This window comes from Coturnix japonica, unplaced genomic scaffold, assembly GCF_054131305.1.
Source record: "Coturnix japonica strain WE unplaced genomic scaffold, WE-NBRP24 Scf040, whole genome shotgun sequence".
Taxonomy (NCBI): Eukaryota; Metazoa; Chordata; class Aves; order Galliformes; family Phasianidae; genus Coturnix; species Coturnix japonica.
In genome coordinates, this window is record NW_028188943.1 from 2050694 (window position 1) to 2068278 (window position 17585).

The following is a 17585-nucleotide window of genomic DNA, read 5'->3' on the forward strand; positions in this document are numbered from 1 at the left end:
TTTCTTCTATTGGAAGGTTCCATTGCAGCAGATATCAACGAAGGAGGATGGTTTTGGTGTCCTGCCAAAGCATTCCATTGCTTTCTATCATCATTTTATTTAGCACAAGCAGAGTTACAAGAGCAGTTTCTTTTACTGCTTCAGTAACATGCAGTGTCAATGCTGTTGTCTCCAAGGATTTATGACTGCAGGGAGAGATCATTCAGTGTGTGTTTTGCCTCTGGGATGACTAATGACCAGGCTGTGAGCAACCTGATCTAGCTGTGAATGTCCCTTTTTATTGCAGGGGAGCTGGGCTAGATGGCCTTTAAGGGTCTCTTCCAATTCTAAGGGTACTGTGATTCTAATCTGCTCTCCCCAGCAATTAAGCTCTTTTACTCTATGCGCTCAGAGTTTGAAGGATTTCCTCTTTCTCCTTTCTTTTGCATTTGGTGGAAGTTTTTTCCCCAGTATAAACATCTGATGTGTGAAATAGAAGAGAGATAAAAGGAGTCAATAAAACAGGAAAATCAAAAGTGTTCAGCAGCTTATCCTCTTAATCCTGTGGCCTGCTGTATGAGCTCTGCTCCATGTGAGGGCAATGCCAGCTCTCCAGCTTTAGAAGAGCTGTATCCCAATTACTTCATATGATATCAGTCCCACCCACCGGCAATGCAGGCTGTCCCTCCTGTTCCCTGTATTCTCCTACTGATTAGTTCAGAATTCCATAAAGTGCATTCAGTCAACACACATGAAACCGCTTTAGGTTCTATCTTGGTGTCATCAGTAGTGGTGAAGATTTATTTATCCCTCTTTAAAAATCTGAAAGCAACTGGAAATGTCTGATCTTCTGTATAATGGTGTTCTGTTTTGCCTGTTTAATTGCAGAGAAGCCTGCTGTCTTCATGAAGTCCTTGGATGATGTTTTTGTTGAGGAGCGGGGTGTGATTAAATTGGAATGCGAAGTCTCTAAAGAGAAGGTCAAACCAGTGTGGATGAAGGACGGTGTTCTGCTCACTTCTGGCAACAAGTATGAGCTGGTACAGTCTGGGAAGACCCTATGTCCCCTTATCCATGACTTCGAGAAGTCAGATGCAGGTTTCTATACCTGTGATATTGGCAGTGATATTGCCAAATCAAAGGTCGGCTTTCAGGGTAAGTACTGTGGAAAGTAAAGGAGTGCTGAAAGCACATTCAGTGTGGTCACTATGTCTTACACCTATTCCCCCACGAGCCTTAATAGTTTCTACAATAGAAGTGTATTACTGCAATTTAGCACAGTGATGTCTGGAAAATTCCCATTGCTTTTGATGTAAATGTATCTCATTTTGCCATGAAAATCACCAGACATGTCAAGAATGTCCTGGAAATATTTCCTTTCAAACCATCCCTAAAATGGAGAAATGGTTTGAACACCAATAGGGGTAGGATGGTAACAAATGAGCTAATAGAAACAGTTAATTTCTTGTCATAGGCAAAACCCTTTTTTTCACGCAGCATCCTAGAGTTGTCCTCTCTGTTAGGTTGTTCCCTCTGTAGCTCATTGAATCTTCATTCTGCTCCATGGACTGAGCTGCTCTAATTGTAGTTCTTCCAGAGCAAAGCCAAGAGATTCACGTCTCTTTTTTTTTATAGCTTTCTGGTAATTCTGAGTGGAGAATGTCTTAGAGAATACATCAGTAAGGAACACAGCCATGTTCTGCAAATCCTGAGTTAAAACACCAGTACTGCTACTCATGTCAGTAACAAATGCCTTTTCTCCATATAAACCTCATACTAACCTATCTCTTACCTTCCAGAGCTGAATAGTGGCATTACCAAAAGGCTGAAAAACACTGAAATCCAGGAGGGAGAAGATTGTACTTTTGAATGCATTCCGTCCCATGAAAGCATTGATGAGTTCAACTGGACACTGAATGGAAGCAGAGTGGAAAGTGGTGGGCGATTTAAAGCTTCTAACGTGAGTCAGAAATAGGCTCTCCTTATCAAAAGTGTGACTCCTACTGACACTGAGGAAGTCGTTTTTACTGCCCGTCGTCTAACCTCCAAAGCCTCTCTGTCTGTGAAAGGTAATGAGATGGGAGAGATTCTGGGGTCTGATTCCTTCAACTGTCTTCTGATAAGATTGTCGTGAGAGCTAACTCATAATATGGTTAAAGTGAATAGCAACCTTCTACTTGAACCTCAAAGCACCGAGAATTTCTCTTAAAAATAAGTAAAAGGAGGAAACATTTTACACAAATGTGAGAACTACCCAAAGCTCTGGGGTAGTGTTGGCAATGGGCATCTCTACATAAAACTACAGCTTGTTCCATTAACAGTAAATCAGGAATGATCTGTTGAGGGAACTGTGGGAGCAAATATCCTCTAAGTATAAGCTGAAGGGATGGCCTTCACATCATCTAGCTGTACAACAAATTCCTATCTAGAACATGTGCATCTGAGAGCATCATCCGAGGCTCCCAGTGTGATGAGTGGAGAGAAGAGAGAGGCAGTTTTCAGACATGGTTCATCATCCTCAATTGGGTAGATTTAAGAGAGAATAAATGCTGCCTGGAATTCTATTGTCTGTACTTTGCAGATTACTGCTGGCTGTAGGATGGCGTCTGTTGCAAGAGCCTCTCTAACTTATCTCCAGCATGTAGATGCATGTATTTTGAGAGAGGCATCCTACCCTAAGTGTATGTTACTCAAAAAGCAATGTTTTCTTCCAGGAAAACCTACTGAGGTTTCAAAACAGCTGGAGGATAAGACAGCAGCAGCAGGGCAGGACATCAGCCTGAGCTGTGAGCTGTCAAAATCGGATTTGAACATCAGGTGGTACAAGGATGGCAAAGTAATCAGAAAAAGCCAGAAGTACGACTTGCAGCAGGAGGGAACTGGGCCATTCTGATCATCCATGACTCTACTGCCAAGGTCAGCAGGGAGTACACCTGTGAGACAGAGGACTCCATAACAAAAGCCAGGGTCACTGTGCAAGGTGAGTTGAAAAGCACACTGGGGATGGCATGTAGAGAAGTCGAGGTAAATATCTGCAGCCTGTGGGTGATGTTTTTCTCTTCTGTTTCCTTGAGCAGGATCAATTCTTAGTTTTCAGAAAATATGATGGATTAAAATCTTTTCCTTAAAATAATCTGGAAACTGAATGATTCTCCAGTGTGATGTGGATCTGGGCAGCCTGGTCTGGTGGTTGGTGACCCCGTGGAGGGGGTTTGAAACTAGATGCTCTTTGAGGTCCTTTTCTACTCAGGCCACTCTATGATTCTGTGATCATTCTATGATTCTATGATCTTGGGTGTTAGTGAGCCAAGAAAAGATGGCAATCTGAATTAGTCTATATTGAATATGTGTAATCAAAACTATATGCAGTTGATCAGATGAGATCCTACCAGCGCATGTATAATGGTATTGAACTTTCCAGATATCTACTGGAATTATCAAACCTATGTAAATGGGTGGACTCTGTGGTCTTCTTAGACTCTTTGCATCTCTATGTGATATTCTGAAATGAGGGCAAAGGAGATTCAGGACACCTCTGTATGCTTGGGACTTGTTGGGGTAACAAATCCCTTTGACCTACACCATCATCCTTTTTTTTTTCCTTCCAGAAAAACCTAATTACTTTATCAAGGAACTTTCAGATGTGAAAATTGAAGAAAGTGGAAGTGCACTTTTTACATGTCAGAGCGAGAAAGCCGCATCCTTCGTCATATGGAGGAAAGGCATTGCTGAGCTCAGGCCTGGCAGGAAATACAAGAGGGCACAGAAAGGACGAGACCTGCAGCTGAGCATAAAAAATCTGGAGAAAAGTGACAGTGACGTGTACACCTGTGACATTGGTGATGCCCAGTCCAGAGCCAAGCTGGTTGTACAAGGTATGTGTGAGAGCCATATGACTGCGCATCCTGTTTCTCCACTACCAAGACATTATCCTGGTAGAATTTGTACATTTATGGCAGGTCTTTGGGGCTGCAGCTGTCTGGCCTGAATAGCGGTTCACAAGCCATGCACAGAGCAAGCTGCACAGAAAGGGAAAGAACTACCGACTAGAGCAGTGCCATTGAGAACTTTATGTATCATTTAAAAACCAAAAATGCTGATGTACGGTGAGACTGGTGACCCAGAAATCAGTGTGAACTTTCTATCTCTGACCTTTCTGAGTTAAAAATAGTCCTCCAGAGTTCTAGGCAAAAATTCCCTTATGCTGCATTCTGGGTAGTTGTCACGGTTTAAACAAAAATCTACCTGTGTCCGTGACAGGGGGGCCACAGGCAAGTGAGGTGCTAGAAGGAGCTGAACCTCTGTCCCAACTACTTCAGAAGCAGCCCAAACCCCCTCATACATGGCTAAGATCTCCTTCTCAGTTGGAGTGTAGCACTCCTCAGACCCTTTATATGCTCGACTCCAAAGTCCCGGGGGTTGGCCTTGGGTTTCTCCTAAAGCTCTTTGCCACAAACTCCAAGTGGGACCTTTCTCTCCAGCAGCAGTGTAGAGGATGTTCTTTACATCCTGTCCTGTCCGTACTGGCCCCAAGGCCACGGCACGGGCTATCTCTTGTTTTCTCTGCTCAAAAGCCTGCTGCTGCTCAGGACCCCATGAGAAATTATTCTTCTTCCGTGTTACCTGATAGAGGGGGCTCACTATGTGGCTGTAGTTTGGGACACGCATTCTCCAAAAGCCCACTACTCCCAGAAAAGATTGGGTCTCTGTCTTGTTGGTGGGAGGAGACATAGCAGTGATTTTTTCAATCACATCTGCTGAGATGTGTCAATGCTCATCTTGCCATTTTACACCTAAGAACTGGATTTCCTGGGCAGACCCCTTCACCTTGCTGCGCTTAATGGCAAAACCAGCTTGCAAAAGAGTTTGGATTATCTGTTTTCTTTTCTTGAATATCTCTGCTGCTGTATGGCCCCACACGACAATATCATCAATATACTGCAAGTGTTCGGGAGCATTACCATGTTCCAAGACAGCTTGGGTCAACCCATGGCAAATTGTTGGGCTGTGCTTCTACCCTTGAGCTAAACAGTTCCAGGTATACTGAACAGCTCTACAGGAAAAAGCAAACTGTGGCCTTCATTTTGCAGCCAATGGGATGGAAAAGAAGGCATTAGCAATGTCAATGGTGGCATACACACCAGCAGAACTCAATGGAGGTGTGATTTCATTTAGGCCACGGTAATCCACCGTCAACCTCCATTCTTTACTGGCTTTATGCACTGGCCATATGGGGCTGTTAAAAGGCGAGTGAGTTTTGCTAATCGCTCCCTGATTCTCTAATTGGCGAATTAGCTTGTGAATGGGGAGCAATGGGTCCCTGTTGGTGCGGTACTGCCGTCTGTGAACCACTCTGGTGGCAATTGGTACCTGTTGGTCCTTTACCTGGAGCAACCCCACAGCAGAAGGATCATCTGACAGATCAGGTAAAGCTGACAGCAGATAAACACCATTTGTGTTAACAGCAGCTATCCCAAAGGCCCATTGATACCCCTTGGGATCCTTAAAATATCCCATCCTAAGGTAATCGATACCCAAAACACTTGGAGCCTCTGGACCAGTCACAATAGGGTGTTTTTGCCAGTTTTTACCAGTGAGGCTTATTTCGGCCTCCAACATAGTCAATTCTTGGGAACCCCCAGTCACTCCATGGATATATATTGGTTGTGTCCCTTGGTGACTTGAGGGCATTAGGGTGCATTGTGCACCAGTGTCCACCAAGGCTTTATATTTCTGTGGTTGAGATGTGCCAGGCCACTTAATCCACACAGTCCAGTATACTCTATTGTCCCTTTCCCCCCCCTGGCTGGGGGCAGGGCCCCTCTATTGTTTACCTCGGTGGCTTGCAGCAACTGGAACTCTCCCCTTCTTGGAAGAGTTCACCTTGGTAGTTGTTTCACCTTGTAATTCTTCCACTCGTGCCTGAAGTGCAGAAGTGGATGAATTACACCACTTCTTCATGTCCTCCCCATGACTACAGAGGAAAAGCAACAAGGCAAGACGTGTAGTCTCATCGTTGATTCGAGGTGACTTATCATTGTCATTTGCTTGAATACGAGGACGTCTCTTTTTAATGGTTGAGATTTTCGATGATACAGGTCGAGAGGAACTCATGTTGTTTAGCTTTCTCAATAGGCGATCGTGGAAATCCTGGTTTCCATCATCTTGTACCACCGTGGATTCATCTACATCAGGCACATTAGCCAATTTGTCAATAATATCATTTTGTGTTCCCTCCATTTTGTTTAATCTTGCCACAATTTTGACAATGGCTGAAGTATACAGATTAACTTCTGTAGCGCTTATAAATAATTCAAGTTCCTGAAGTCTGCCAATTAGTTCATTCACAAAGGGTTTCCTTTCCCCTTTGCCATATACTAATGCAAGTGCACTGGCATGCTTTTCTGGAGCTGCCTTTGTAAAGTCACGCCACATTTGTCGTGGAACGCGGACTGCTTCAGGATCATGTAATTGGTTTGGATCGTTACAATTGAACTCGGGGCTGTATAGCATTTCCACCAGAGCACTTTCACTCAAAGATTGGATACCTTTCTCTATATCAGTCCATTTCTTTCTCTCAGGCTCCAAGTCCCGTTTAAAGGGGAATCTATCTCTTACCGCTATCAACATCCGCTTCCAGAGGGTGTAGGACCGATTTTGGCATGTGCCAATACCTCTGTCCACACGTGAGTCCCTGGAAATGCTACCCAGTTGGCGAGCTTCACTGCCATCGAGCCATGCACTGTTGGCACCATTGTCCCAGCAGCGAAGTAACCAAGTGACCATATTTTCTTTTGGCTGACATGTGAAATCCTTTCTTAGATCTCGAATTTCACTCAGTTTAAAAGATCGATCAATAATGGTCGTTATACTTTGCTCACCTTTTGCTCTATGAAGCGTCCCAGGTGTTGATGGTGGCAACTGTGTTGATGAGGCTGCCCCATCTATAAGTTTGGACTCGAGAAATTCTCGTAAAGAAAATTTAGCTTTTGGCTCCTCTTCAGACTCTGACCCCGACCCTTGTGTTATTTCCTCCAGGTAACGCTCCTTCTTTTTCCTCTCTCCTAACTTCCTCTGCTCCTCTAAATTCTTCTGCTCCTCTAACATCTTCTTTTTCCCCTCAGACATCCTCTGCTCCTCCAACTTCATCTGCTCCTGAAACTTCTTCTGCTCCTCTAACATCTTCTTATACTGCTCTAACATCCTCTGCTCCTCCACCTTCTTCTGGTCCTCTGACTCCCCCTGCTCTCCTGAGTCCCCTTGCTCTCCTGAGTCCTGCTCTCCTAACTCCCTCCGCTCTTCTAACTCCTTCTGCATTTTCTCTAACAGAGTTGAAACTTGTTTTGTCTTTCGCCCTCTTACAGGGGCAATCAACATTGTATCTGGTGTCCTCGATGGTTGGTCCAATTGGACTACATGTGCCCCCGGTGGCTGGTCAGATTGAACTACATGTGCCCCCGGTGGCTAGTCAAATTGGACTACATGCGCCCCCAGTGGCTGGCCAAATTGGACTACATGTGACCCTGGTAGTTGGTTAAATACATTCAGCTCACCCCGGAGGGCACATAGCTGGTCTCGGAGAGCGTTCCGCTCGAACTGGACAGCACCGAACTCAGTCTGGAGGCTGTCGTAGTTGGACTGAAGAGTGTTGTACCCGAACCGGAGGACGTTATGCTCGGACTGGAGAGTGTCGAGTTTGGATTGGATACTCTCATTCTCGGCCCTGAGACTCTCTCTCTCAACCTCAAAATCTTCCCTCTCAGGAATGGTATTGAATAAGGCCTGATAAGCATTAGCTAGGCCCCAAGTCATTTGTGCCTCCTTAGATCTGCCTGAGCCACAACATTCCTGTCTCAAATATGCAGTCAAACTCTCAGGATTCTTTAAGTGTTCAGGAGTAAAGCTCCATGACACTAAAGATGTCTGTCCTCTAAAAGTCTCTCCAAAGTTTCTCCACACTCCCTGCCACTCAGTATTCTCTGACTCTAAGGAAGACTTCCTCCTGATGTTATAAATCCAGATACGGAGTGAGATCACTACAATAACCAACAGAAAATTCAGGGAGATTAATACGATTGACAGTGTGGTCCACTGGGACAACTGGTCAGTCGAAGACTGCTTAAAAGATGCAAAGAAAAAAGGAAAAGCACGCTCAAAAACCACCATTTCCGTACTATTGGTTGCATTAGTTGCAATTAGTTGCTCCCTCTGAAGCTGCATGCAAATACCAAATAAGCGTTGCTAACCATGCTTTCAATCTATTATACATTCCTATAACTTCATAGGAAAAATAGGCTAGCTTAAACATGGTCCAATATGTTTGGAGCATCGTAAAAGAGGAACTAATGAAATGCAGTACCTTATAAAGCACACTTAGTAGAGGGAACTTTTTTTTTTTTTTTTTTTTTCCAATAGAGAGGGAAAAAAAGTAAAAAAAAAAACCTAAAAACCAAAGCTCAGCAGTGTTTATAAAATATACCGGAGTATTGGCAGTCCGCCTGGACTTTCAAGGTCAAGCTCACAGGTGCAGAATCGCAAACCTAAGATAGCTCCTTAACAGGAAAAAAAACTTGTAGCTCTGTTAAAAGCTAAAAGAGCAACAGAAGAAAACACAGAAAAACAGCAACTCAGTTTGCCCGCATTCTCCACCAAAATCTGTCACGGTTTGAACTAAAAGTCCACCTGCGTCCGTGACAGGGGCCGTGGGCCCCGCAGGGGCCCCAGGCCGAAAGGAAAAAGTTAATTAGGAAAAGAAAACAGCAGCAACGATCTAAGGAGGCACACTTATTTACTAAATACTATATCGAAATACAGGATAACACAATATAATACAATATAATTGAAAATTGAAAATTGAGCTAACAGATCAAGCAAAATAGGAGAGAGAATGAGTCCCGTAACCGAGAGGCCTACTGTGAATCTGGGCGAACGGCTGAAGGCTCCCACACACTGCCCTGAACGCCAGAACTCGAAAGACGTCAGTCTGTTCTGCGACAGAGTTAATATAGAGTCCAGGTCCCGTGACCCATCGTGTTGTTCCCTGGGAGATGTAGTCTTCTTCTGTAAGTTGCAGATTCAGTAAAATTATTCATGCTTTCTATGATGTTATGATGTGGAATACTGATAGCAAAATTACAAAATTATTAAACCATGACACCCTGGTATTTTTCTTTTTTTTTCTTCAATATTTTCCTTTTTTTTTTCTTAAATATTTTCCTTTTTACTATTTAAATGCTATGGGCACATCTTATAGAAACACAAGGCTGTTTACAAAGAAGTGCATGCTGTGTTGCTGTATGATGAGCAAGATACATCTATTCTTCATCTAGCAGGAATAGTTGCTGAGCCTTAAGAACAGTTTCAGAAAGCTTTGGGAATTTGGGCATTTTCCTTGTTTCTGCAACACAAAATGAAAATTTACGCTGTATACAAAGAAAAGGGGAGTCCAAACTTGTACGTTAAATTTGAAGGAGATCAATCTGGGGTAATATTTAAAAAAAAAAAAAAAAAAAAAAAAAAAAAAAAAAGGGAGCGTGGTCATCAAATACTATAAAATATATTAGCTGTTACTAGAATGCCACTTATCTTCCCCCCATACGAATCACTGTCATGTTGTATGTGAATTTGTGAGGTGGGTTTTGAAGCTGAAATTAAAAACTTCTTGTATGGCTGTCTTCATAGTGGCTATCCAGACTATCTGTAGAAATAACAGCTATTATGTAGTCAGCTATTCACCAGTTTTAACTGATTATAAATTACGTTTCAGGGTGGAGAACATAGCATAGTGCCTGACACCTGTGTTGATCCTGAGGGCATTCTTGATTCTGTGCATTATGATGTCATGGATATTAAAGAGCAAGCTGAGGCAGCACATAGTTCCATTGTATCCGTGGAGGACCCGAAGGAAGATATTGGCTGGTTTGAAAAGCAGCTGGAGAAAACTAACTTTGAACTGATGGAGACCAAAGAAGAGCTAACAGAGGAAAACACCAAACTACTTAAAACTGAAGAAGAGCTGATGCAGAAGAACAAAGGTGAGTTATGCAATGTGAAAGGTAGAAGACAGAAATAGTTCATTAATCTAAAAGAGAAATAACCAGTTTGAGTAGGAATTAGAGGAGATGTTCTACCTTTGGAACATAGTGATAGTTTGTTCCTTGTGTATATTCAGGTTCAGCAATTCCACGGTTTTTGGTTCTTTCTTTTCTTTTTTTCCCCCTCTCCTTTAAACTGCAACTAGCAGCTTTACGCTTTCGTAAGTATGGGGTTAAATGTCTATATCTTGATTTTTACTTTTATATTGTAATCTCTACTCTTCTTTATGTCTTGTTGATGCAATGTTTTCGTTCCAAGAAATATAGAAAACTTTTGAATCACTCCCAATAAGTGAAGACTACATGCAAATTAATTAATCTGTTCAAAAGCTACCTAAACATTAGAATATCTGGAAAAATTGATTACTTAATAAACTATCTATTGGCTACTTATGTAACACAACCTTTTCTGTGTGTTACAGACTTTGAAATGCAGGCGATTAAATTGGATGAGTCTGCTGAGAAACTTAAAGAAGCAACTGAGGTAACTTTATCAAGAAGATGTTGTGTAAAATTGTTTTAATACCAACTTGTGGTAGCTTAAAATGCTATGAATGCTCAGGATATCTCCACGTTCTATGCAGTCCATAAAACTTTATCCTGACTAATGTACTGCGAGCTACTGAATATGTGAAGACTAGCTTGATTAAGTATGTGTGCATTCCACTTCTGGTGGTTTTTGTTCATTTTTTGATGTTTGGTAGCCTGAAGTAGCTCTGAAAACATTTATAGTTAATTCTGTCACTCAGATCTCTAACCTTGTAAGCTTAGCAACTTGACCCTTCTTAGTCTTTGACTGTCTGCATCACTGCAACTTAGTATTTCCATGGCATTAAAGCTGACTGTGATGAGTAGTCATGTCCTCACCTATTACTTCTTCCAAGAACAAGGCTCCAACTCTATCTGTGAGATTGTGTGGCCTGAACACTTCTGAGGCTTTTCTTTTCGTAAGTTACTAAAGATGAATAATCAGTCCTTGGCAGTGCCAGCATGGCTTAACAATTGTCATCTTGTAAGTAAGGAAGCTTCACTTGTGCTCAAGGACACAATCTAAAATATGCGTGACAGAGCTGACTAAGCATTAAGGTTGGATTATATCTGTCACGATGAAAGTGATTTTAGCAGCTTAGCAGAAGTGTGATGTGATGAACTTGTATGAGAGCTGACCATTTGCTCTTTGACCATGTTTGTAATTTTGTTGACTTCTTGGAAACAGGAAATTCTTTGATAAACTGGTAAACTCTTGATTGTGTGCAAGTCTTTTACTTTGTAACCTGCTAGGCTCTTGCTTTCCCTTGTATACTCTACCGAGTATTGCACTTGTCATTATCTGAAGGTGTACTTGTTCTGTCTGCTATTGAGATTTGTAACTGATGTCTATGGAGTAACCGGGTAAATATTTTAGCTGTATGGTTTTGTGTAAATATTTGCCTACAGAAGATTACTGAGACTTAAGTGCTCCTTTTGTTAAGCTTCAATGTAACTGATCTTATATCAATACAGGAAAAGACTACCTACCATTTAACTACCATTAAAGCAGAACCGGCAGAAGAGAACACTAATAAAGGAACTGAAAGTAGCCAATTTTCAGTGCTTTCAGTTAAAGCACTGAAACAAGAGAAAACTGAGTTGGAAGTGGGAAGAAAGCGCAGTACTGATGAAGATAAGCCTACTGTGGAAGAGCCACCTCCAAAGAAAGGTACAGTTTCTTCCATCCTTGAACAGGGTGTCTTCCAAAACAATAAATTGCTTCCTATTCCGGATAGGAAGCAAAAGGCTGTGAAGCGCGTACCTTATGGTATAAGGAGAAAAGCCACTGTGTTAAACTGTAAATAGAAGTAACTGTTATGTAAATATCCCTTTTTCAGAAGGTCCTATGCTGTTCATTTTTGAATGCTTAAGAATAAAAGGTTTTTGCACTATTTTTTTCCTTTTTGCTGCTTTTTCCTCATCTGTTGATGCACTTGCAGATTTGGTAATAGTTTTAAAGCAGTTTCTTTAGGATTGTTTCAACTGCTGTTGCTGATCTTCTGAGTAGCATCAGCTGTTCAAGTGCTTTTTTTTGTTTGTTTGTTTTGTTTTTCCTGAAGCAACTATCAAAATTGTTGACGACCTGCTAATTGCTCGCTCATGGGCAATATTTGAGCAAAATGGTTTGGATAAGCTCTGATGCATTTAACTTCACTTCTGGGCACAGCTGAGCATCAGTGTTCCTAGAATTACGGAAGGCATATACAATGTAGAAGGGAAAATCTAAAACTTAGCTGTAGTCCCTTCCTTTCTTGTATTCCTCTTGCAAAATATGTGCAAGGGAGAAAGTCAAGGCCTTCTTTGGATGAGATGCTGTTCTTGGATGATTTGTCCCTGCTGCCTTTATTTGGCATAAATATTGAATCCTAATGTGACCACTGAATGGCATCACATATAAGCATCTTACCAGAGACTGAGGGAGGGATGTGGACTCCTCCATACTGCAAATTTGTACAACTTTATGAGTGAACTTTATATGCAAAAGAGTAAGTGTGGACAGAAGTAGGAATCCTCATATTTTGTTTAGAGATCAACTGAATAAGAGAGACAGATATCAACACTTAAGTGATCAACTTGTCCAGGGTTTTATCTTTCTTTTGAAAGTAAGAGGACTGTGAGTTGGAATGAAATTTCTTAGAGAACTGTTTATCTACCATTTAGATGTAGATGGAGTGATTCCTGGCTGCTTTATAGGGATTGCTGAAGCACGGAAGATAGAAAGAATATAGCTGTGAATTATCTATCTCGTTCCCATGTTTCTTAAATCTAATTAGATTTTCTACTGGTGTGGAGTGGAAGGTTTGAGTAGTGCCATGGTAAAAGTGTTCTTCCAGACTGAAAACCTTTTGCTGTTAATTCTGTATAGAAATCTGAGGCACCTGATTACGTGTTCAGAGGACTTGAATTCCTTCACTAGTATCAAATACTATGTGATGTGAGGGCATGGCTTGCATATTACGACAGTTTTTCACTTAGAAGTTGCTACTTGGTGTTGTGAACTGCTATGTAATAATGATTTTAATCAATCTGAGCTACATTCCTTTTCCCTTTTTTGTTTGTTTGTTTGTTTGTTTTACAGTAGTTGTAAATGAGAGAAAGAAAAAGAACACTGTAGAGCAAAAGAAAATTGAACACATGAAACAAAAGTGCTCCACGTACCGAAAGGAAGTACTAGCACTGAGGGAAAGAACTGAAATCTTGGAACGTCATTTAGCTGTGCTTGAAGACAATGCAGCAGAGAACAAAATAAAAAAGAAGATTTCAGTAAGCAGGTAACAAGCCTGCGTATTGAGCTTTCTTTTTATGAAGAAACAGCTGATGCCCTCCGTGAACAAATTCTGCAGGGTCAAGCTGACTATCAGGGAATTGCTTCTAAACTGGATGAACAGAAATCTATAAATATGACACTTGAAAACAAAAATGCCCAACTAACTAACAACATAGAAGTTGCCAAAGAATATATAATTGATAAAGTGTCACAAGTAAAAAAAATGCGGACCAAATTAGATGAATTATACAAATGTCACGTAGAGTTTCACGCCATCGGTACTGACTTTGTCAGTGTAAAGGATTCCTCAGACTCAGAAAAAGATGAGCCAGGGACATCTCAAATTAGTTCTGCATGCATTCAGTCACAGACTTCTTCCATCTCAGATCTTGTGCAGGACCTCTCCTTTAACTATAGTCTTGAAAGGATTTGGGAAGTATGCAGAAGTATTGTTGATGTTTCCTCACAAAAAAGTCAGCACATCAAAGCACTGCTTCAAGACAATGAAAACCTAAAGGCGGGACTGAATAATGCTGAAAATCATAATCGTCAACTTGTAACGAAGCTATGTGAGGTTACAACTCACACTAGTCAGGAAGATGATCTTGTGAATCAGTTACATGAGCAAATAGAAAAGAAAACTCAGGACTTTGAAGAAAAGACTGCAGAAGATCAGAGAGTGATTGCACAATTTCAGGAGGAAGTTGCCAACTGTGAGGTAAAAATAAGAGAGCTTGAATATCTCCTGGAGGTTTCCAAGACAATGGAAGACAATGTGTCAAAACTCAATGAATTACTTAAAGAAAAAGAATCTATTATTGTTAATCTAGAGACAGTTACAGCAACTCTGCAGGAGAAGTCTGCTAATGCAGACAAAAAGGTTGAAGAGTTAAGTAGCAAAGAAGCAAATCTGATTCAAGAAGTTATGCAGCTGAAAAACAGCTTGGAGCAGATGAAACATTCTCTTCGGGAAAAGGAAAAGAGTGAAATGGAGAAAGTGCAACGTATAGAATCGTAAGTAACCACTGAGTTAACTTAGAGCCCTTTGAGAATGAACTAGAGTTAAAAATAGTTAATGGGAACATCCCTTCGACTTAATGCATTTGCATGCTTATCAATGGCCAAACTACTACTTTAGGATGCTTTGGTATGCTACTTGAGTTCCAAGGGAAAACAGGAGTGTGCAAGGAAATAAAGAATAATATGGGGATTTCTGGTGGTTTTGTTGTCCATCCCTCAGAATAGCATCTGAATAATTTATTGCTTCAGCATCTGATTATGAGAAGCAAGCTGAAATTCAAAAGTAATTGTTTAAATCTTGTCACTGGTCTAGATAGATTTAAGAGTCTATTTACAAATAGAAACCAACAGGCAGGGCATGGATTAAGCTGTAATTGCTGTTTCCATGAGATGTGTAACAGTAATGTTCTTTGTCTCTTTATTTTTATCATAAGGCTAGAAAATATTCTTTCTGAGAGTTCTGCCCTTGTACTGAATTTGAAAAAAGATTTGCAGAGGAAAGAAGAAGAGTATGCAGATCTAAAAGACAAACATTCTGATGCCGAGAAACAAATTCAGCAAGTACAAAGCGAGGTTTGTAGTCAACTGAGATATTTTTTGCTGTAAGATTATGCTTGGCTTTCTGCTGTTAAAACTTCTCAAACTTTAACTATGAAGCTGGAAATTTCACACTAGTGTGGCTAGCAGCAAATCTTAGGTAAAGTTGCCATTGAAGGTCTAGAGGGGACCAGAAGTTAAAACATGGTTTCGCATAGATAATGAACAGAGGAAAGTAAAGTTGGTTAGTAGTCTGGAATAAGGTTTGTGAAGAGAATAGCTAATCTGCCTCTGGAGGGGACTTGTTATTATCTCTACGTTACTGGTGACTTGCCATTGGTATCCGTGGTAACTCCAAAGCCTAAAACCTAAGTCTTGTGAAAAAACGCTGATAACTGGGAAGAAGAATGCTATTTACTTGAAGAGAAATAGACTAATTTCCAGAGGCTCTTTAATATAAGCATGTATATTTTTTTTCTTCAATTTCAGCTTCAGTGATGCTAATAGTTAAAATTTAATTATTAAACAAGAAGATATCTTAAAACCCATTTTGCAGGATCTTAGTCTGAAAGTTTATTGGGTGTGCTTGGGGTGGAAAATTGAAGCTTAAAAATGAATTCATGTCTTCCTTGGTAACCTTGCACTTGCTGTCGTTTTCCTACTCAGCACTTGTTTGTGAATTCCTCTTTATTTAACAAAGAAGTATTTGGCCAGGTTGGATTACAGAAGTCTTTTAATGAACCGTGAGCTGTGCTTACATTACAGGTGTCCACGATGCGTTCTGTGGAGGAATCCCTCAGGAACAGGATGGATGAACTTGAAAGGATTAATAACCAGTTTAAGGATGAGCTGGATTATAAAGACTATACTATCCAACAACTTAAACAGGTATTTTTCTTGCTCTTATTTTTTATTAAATGAATGATGCAGGTTTTCAAAGCAACAGGAAAAAGGTGAAAAAAAAAATTGGAGCAAAATGAAAGTGGCCAACTGAAATTAGTGGTAGACCATGAAAGATATTCAAATAATTAGTCACTACAGAGCACTGGCAGATTGCTTTAAATACAATAATCTGCATAGTAAATACATATGTAATACATGCATGTAACCTGATCTTGTTGAGTGACATCATGATATGTTAATTGAAATGTCTTACCATAAACTCTTTTTATCAGCTTGAGTCCTTATTTATGCTATATGAAAAACTTATTAATTCTAGGCTGTCTTAAAAATTCTGCTTGTTTCTACTGTGTATGCTTTTCTATCATCATGAAATATAGGAGCTGGAGGAAAAGGACCATAATCTTCAAAAGTGGCGTGAAGAGAGAGATCAGTTTGTTGAAGCTTTGGAAGAACAGCTCAAAACTTTGGCTTCTAATGTCATACAAAAAGAGACAGAAATAGCAGAACTGAGACAATCTGCCTTAAAGGATTCAAGCAAGGTCAGCTCTCCTTTCCTCCTACCTGATTAGCTACCCATAAATTCTGTAAAACTCCTGTACCTGCTCTTTGTATTCTGGGTGTGCTTCTGTTCTTGAACACTGTTGTATTGACATCATGTGCAACTAACCAAAAAAAGCACCAGCTTTTATTTTTGTTCTTCAGAAACAGAATTTCTGTTAATTACTAAAATTTCAATTTTTTCAGTAGTTCAGATAAGCAGATGTCAGTTTGATGCTTATGATCCTACAGTCAGACTGGACATCTGTAGCTTTTTCTGATAATTCACAGCATTTCCGGATCCCAAGCTAGGCTCAATACTCAGACAGTAGTTCTGTCTCAGGTTTCTTACTTTCTTTGCTTTCTCTGAGGTAGTATCTACAATGGCATGAAAAGACAGAAGGGGATGTGGAGAGAGATTAAGGGAAGCATCAAAAAGCAGAGGGGGGATGATCTCTGGAAGTTGCATTTCTTATTTCAACATCCAGCTTTTAATCAGGATAGCCAATCTAAGCCGTAGCATAGAATTTCAGAAGCTAAACAGAAGACTAAATGAGTTGTGCTCTTTTGAGAATGTTTGGATTCACTTTCTCTGAGAAGAAAGATGTTCTCATAGCAAAACTTCCCCTACAACTGCCGACTTTCTCACAGTACCGAGGATTTGGGAACAAATAAAAGCTCGGGTTATTATATCTTAAGGGAGATGAAGGCTGAAGCACATAAGTAAAATAGAAGAATCAAAATATATTGTATTACAACTTCCCAGGCAATTCTGTGACTACTGCACTTGTAACAGTGACCGTACAAATCCGTGAAATGTTACTGTTCTTGAATAGTTAAGTGTTCTAGCCTGCAATTCTAAAACTGATGCTACTAAGTAATTGCAATACTGCTTGTGTGTGTTAATTCCTTTTGCCAATCCCACAACTCAGCAGTTTTTACTGTTTATTAGGATAATGCAACTGTGATAGAAGAGTTAAGAAAAGAACTGGCTGACAAAGATGACTTTATAAAGGAATTAAAACAACGCATTAACCACAGTAGCCCTCAGTGTTTGCCAGAAATACCTTTACTTGAAGAAAGACAAAGTAGAAGGAATGACTCTGTAAATGAAAAAGTATGATTATATTTATAGAAAGTAAGTACTTAACATCTTGTTAACCCCTTTTTGTTCTTCTGTTTTCCTAGGAGATACTGGAGCTGGAATCATTTTTCTT

At 40.5% G+C, this 17585-nt stretch overlaps 3 protein-coding genes across 3 annotated transcripts; all 3 read left to right on the plus strand.

Moving 5' to 3' along the window:
* Nucleotides 1-871: 871 nt before the first annotated feature.
* LOC146752954 (myosin-binding protein C, cardiac-type-like) lies at nt 872-3635 on the plus strand. Its single transcript, XM_085531140.1, has 4 exons — nt 872-1134; nt 1779-2048; nt 2694-2959; nt 3588-3635. The coding sequence occupies exons 1-2, from the start codon at nt 885-887 to the stop codon at nt 1952-1954; spliced, it is 426 nt and encodes a 141-aa protein (XP_085387266.1). The 5' UTR covers nt 872-884; the 3' UTR covers nt 1955-2048; nt 2694-2959; nt 3588-3635.
* A 32-nt stretch (nt 3636-3667) lies between these two features.
* Nucleotides 3668-13461, plus strand: LOC146752955 (uncharacterized). Its single transcript, XM_085531098.1, has 5 exons — nt 3668-3854; nt 9746-10013; nt 10496-10557; nt 11577-11772; nt 13183-13461. Exons 1-5 carry the CDS (start codon nt 3822-3824, stop codon nt 13377-13379), a joined length of 756 nt encoding a protein of 251 aa, XP_085387224.1. The 5' UTR covers nt 3668-3821; the 3' UTR covers nt 13380-13461.
* A 9-nt stretch (nt 13462-13470) lies between these two features.
* LOC146752956 (kinesin-like protein KIF20B) lies at nt 13471-14997 on the plus strand. The gene is made up of 2 exons (XM_085531045.1): nt 13471-14385; nt 14826-14997. The coding sequence occupies exons 1-2, from the start codon at nt 13505-13507 to the stop codon at nt 14995-14997; spliced, it is 1053 nt and encodes a 350-aa protein (XP_085387171.1). The 5' UTR covers nt 13471-13504.
* Nucleotides 14998-17585: the final 2588 nt, after the last annotated feature.